Source organism: Pteropus alecto, unplaced genomic scaffold, assembly GCF_000325575.1.
Source record: "Pteropus alecto unplaced genomic scaffold, ASM32557v1 scaffold35, whole genome shotgun sequence".
Lineage (NCBI taxonomy): Eukaryota > Metazoa > Chordata > Mammalia > Chiroptera > Pteropodidae > Pteropus > Pteropus alecto.
The window spans coordinates 6217262-6221272 of NW_006437828.1; the positions used below are offsets into that span (position 1 = coordinate 6217262).

General features: G+C 58.4%; 1 protein-coding gene across 1 annotated transcript; it reads right to left on the reverse strand.

The window, feature by feature from the left end:
* Window positions 1–1040: 1040 nt before the first annotated feature.
* Window positions 1041–2790, reverse strand: LOC102880267 (protocadherin-8-like). The gene is given in 5 exon segments (XM_015591791.1): window positions 1041–1195; window positions 1453–1536; window positions 1539–1699; window positions 1701–2617; window positions 2668–2790. Coding segments are annotated over 5 exon segments (1440 nt in total).
* Window positions 2791–4011: the final 1221 nt, after the last annotated feature.

The window sequence follows — 4011 nt, forward strand, 5'->3', positions numbered from 1 at the left end:
CACTAAATTCATCCAGACTTGAACGTGTACTGGAAGGAGAAAGGAAAGAATTACTCTGTTATCCATAAAAAATTTTAAAAAAATAAAAATAAATGTACAAAACCTGAAACACATTGCTGAGAGATAGTGATAAATACTCTGAAATTACCTGAAATCTTGCAACAGATTTGTCCTCTCCACACCGGGGACAGGGAATGAAAAGGAACTGAGACCGAACCCTATTTAAAAAGAGGGGAGAAAGTAACAGTTAATATTTCACCCTTAGACATCAAAGCCGACGGTGCAGGCACCACATTGCTCATCTGGAGTGCTTGGGGAGGACAGCGCTTAAATCTTGAGGGACAAAGGTATTCAAAATGGACCCATAAGGAAGCTACCGGGGCATAAACAGCAGAAACAGATGCGGCCTAACGGTCACGTGGCCACCAGGCCTCCTGCCCTCATCTGTGAGAATGCTTTTCTCTCAAAAAATAGAGTCACCCCAAATTAGACATTGGAAGTCCCAATCTGATCAGGCCTTGAATTTTCATAATGCTCCCAGTATGAAAATCTACTAAATGTTAACGAGGACACTAGAGAGCAGTGGGTGCCCTACCCGGGCGCATGGGACACAGGCCACCCCGCCGCCCCTGGACCGGGGATCGCGGCCCAGTCGCCTTCCCGGCTTCTGCGGAAATGGAAAGGGGTGGCGTCTTCTCGAAGACCCTCAGGTGAAAGCCCCCAGAGTCAGCCCCAGCTGTGACTTGGGCCAACCTGGCCACTCTTTGTGTGACACCCCCTTGGGCTGTGCTCATAAAGCTTCCTCCTTCGTGTCTTAGACTCGCCTTGGCAGAAACAAGTCACGGTGAAGGTGACGACCGCCACCGGCAGAAGGCAGGCGGCAGCTGCTGGCCTAAACAGCCACCACGGAAAGGTGAGGCTGCCCCTCGGGTCCCTGCGCTGTGCGCCGCCCAGCGGGTCCCTCCGTCCCGGGTCTGGCGGCAGCGGCGGCGGTGGCACCGGCGCCACTTCTCCGCCAGGTGGCGCCAAATCCGCGTGCACTAGGAGCGGTGTCGCCGAGCACCGCAGGGCCCGCTGCCCAACGTCCAGAACCGCGACGACCGCCGCCAGTGGGCCAGCGGGATGCGGGCACAGGCGGCGGCGCCGGGACAGCTCAGAGTTGCCGGGCGCAGCGCTAGTACCGCGGCCACCGTCGCTGCGGAGGAGGGTGTAAGTCAGCTCAGCTCTAGGGACCTGTTCCAAGTCCCCTGCCTGCAGTCTGGTCACCCAGTAGCCCAGGGACGCGCCCCAGGGGACAGAAGACACCAGGGCTGCGCCACTGAAGAGTGGCAAGGACACCAGCCAAGGTGCGTGGTCGTTCTAGGCCTCCGCGTGCAGCTGCAGCCCGGCCAGCTCCTCACGGTCAGGCCCCTGTCGCGCACACAGCTCCCCAGCGGTGGGGTCCACCCACACGCAGGTGGAAACGGCGCCCCACCAGGTAGCTGCCCGCTCAGGCCGGCTGCAGCCGGAAGTGCTTGTGCCGGTAGAGGGCGCACAAGCGCTACACCCGGCGCCCCAGTCCCTGTCCGAGGTGCAGACCAGCGCCACCAAGCTCCCGTGCGCCACCCGCTCTGGCACCAAAGAGATGGCGCCGGCCGCTGGCGTCCGGGGCCCGTTCGACGAGGCCGCATCCGCCCCCTCCTCACCCCCAGCAAGTGCGGCCCAGGGCAGCCAGCGGGGTGATGGCGATGTCCGGCGCATTGTCATTGACGTCTCGGATGCGCACGATGACCTTGCAGGTGGCGGTGCGGGGCCCGGGGCCACGGTCCTGCGCCCGCACGTCCAGTTCGTAGGTGTCCTGGCGCTCGTAGTCCACGGGTCCCGCCAGGGTGAGGCGGCCTGAGCGCGGGTCGAGGCGGAAGAGGCGGCGCGCCTCGGGAGGGGTGCGGGCGCCGAAGGCGAACACCACGTCGCCGTTGGGGCCCTCATCGGGGTCCGCCGCGTCCAGGTCGAGCAGCAGCGAGCCCACGGGCGCGTCCTCCGCCAGCTCCACCTCGGCCACGGCGCCCTGCGGGAAGGCCGGGCTGTGGTCGTTGGCATCTAGCACGCGTACGCTGAGGGCGGCCGTGGCGGAGCGCGGCGGGCGGCCGCCGTCCTGGGCCACCAGCTCCAGGCTGTAGGCGGCCTGGCTCTCGCGGTCCAGCTCCTGCAGCAACACCAGGTCGGCGCACTGGGCGCCGTCCGCGCGCGTCTGCAGCTCCACTCGGAAGGGGCTGTGCGGCTCGGCCAGGCGCACGCTCTGCAGCCCGTTGGCGCCCACGTCCTCGTCCACCGGCACCTCCAGGGGGATGCGCGTGCCCACCGCCGCGCCCTCCGACACCTCCACGGGGATCTGGGCCCGGGGGAAGCGGGGCGCGTGGTCGTTGACGTCCCTCACCTCTACCTCCACGTGCACCAGCCTGAACTGCTCCTGCGAGAAGCTGACCACGTCGAAGGCCAGCACGCACTGCGGGGCCTGGCCGCACAGCCGCTCGCGGTCCAGGCCCGCATGACCGACGGTCAGCTGCCGGTCGCTCTCGCTCACGGGGAGCAGCGAGCTGTTGAACTCCATCGGGTGGGATTGGCTTGGCGCTTCTTGCTGAGAGTCAACAGGAGATGGTCAGCTAGAACACCGATGTCGGTGGCCACGTCGAAAGCCAGCACACACTGTGGGGCCTGGCCGCACAGCCGCTCGCGGTCCAGGCCCGCATGACCGACGGTCAGCTGCCGGTCGCTCTCGCTCACGGGGAGCAGCGAGCTGTTGAACTCCATCGGGTGGGATTGGCTTGGCGCTTCTTGCTGAGAGTCAACAGGAGATGGTCAGCTAGAACACCGATGTCGGTGCCGGGGACTTCTTCTCCACAGGTGAGGACAACGACAGTTTCGGTGCAAGACCCTGCCAGGAGCAGCAGCCACAGAAGCAGCAAAGACTCCAATCCAGGCCTAAATAAAAGGTCAGTGGGAAATCCGAGCTCCTAATGAGACATCTTTGCTCCACAAAGAGAAAAGCCCATCGCAGGCTCTGCGCGCAGACTTAGGTCCTCGGGAGCCCTCCCTAGTGCACAGTTATAAGACCCTTGCCCTATTAAATATACCTGGGCACCAAACTCTTTGTGCTATGTAATCAATTTTTCTCTGTCCCAGGCCTAAGCCTGCCTCTTCTGAACCCTATGGAGAGGTTACATAAAGAAGAATATGCAAATAAGCATCCAAGCTGCAGGGCCTCACGGCCTCTGGGTCAAGTTTTTCTGGTAAAAAGACTCACAGAAGGGCCTGGGGAGCTGAACAGTGGCCAAGGCAGTGCATGGGTTCATTAAGATCCACACAGAAGTTTGCACTGTAAAAAAAAAAAAAAAAAATGCAAAATGAATTCATAAGCATCTTTTGCCACCCACAGTTATCCGTCTATGGTGGGTTATCATTTCCTGTATTGAAAGATGATGAGGGAACAGCTTCTCCAGGGGCAATGTCCAATCAGGGAAGAACTGTTCTCCAAAGTAATCTCTTTTAAATAGCTTTTCCATAGAAAGAAACCATTAATGATGAAATTTCAGCCTCTTTATCCCCTTTTATGTCAGTAATCACTTAGGTGTCAGTCAGGGAAGTCTGTCAACCACAAAACACTGTAAGGGATAGTTAAGGGTAAGAAAAAGATTTAGGGAAATATGTTGCAGTCAGTCCTGTTAGAAAATTGCTATAGACCAATTATTTTTTAAAAGCCCTTGGCTGAAGAAAACCACAGGTGGCCTGATCGGCTGAAGGCTAAAGAAATATTAAACCATCTGTCTAAAGCACAATAAATAGTCCTGTGTTAAGTTCTACTTTATGTGAGAAGTGTTCTAAATGATAAACAGTCCCACGTGTTAATGACATTATTCCTCGTGCCATGGAGTCATCAGCGCAGAGCGTTCCTTAACCAGTCATCTTGAATACAATCAGTGAACAGGCCGAGTTATTAATACGCCCAGGCTATTCTCGGATCCTACACAATCG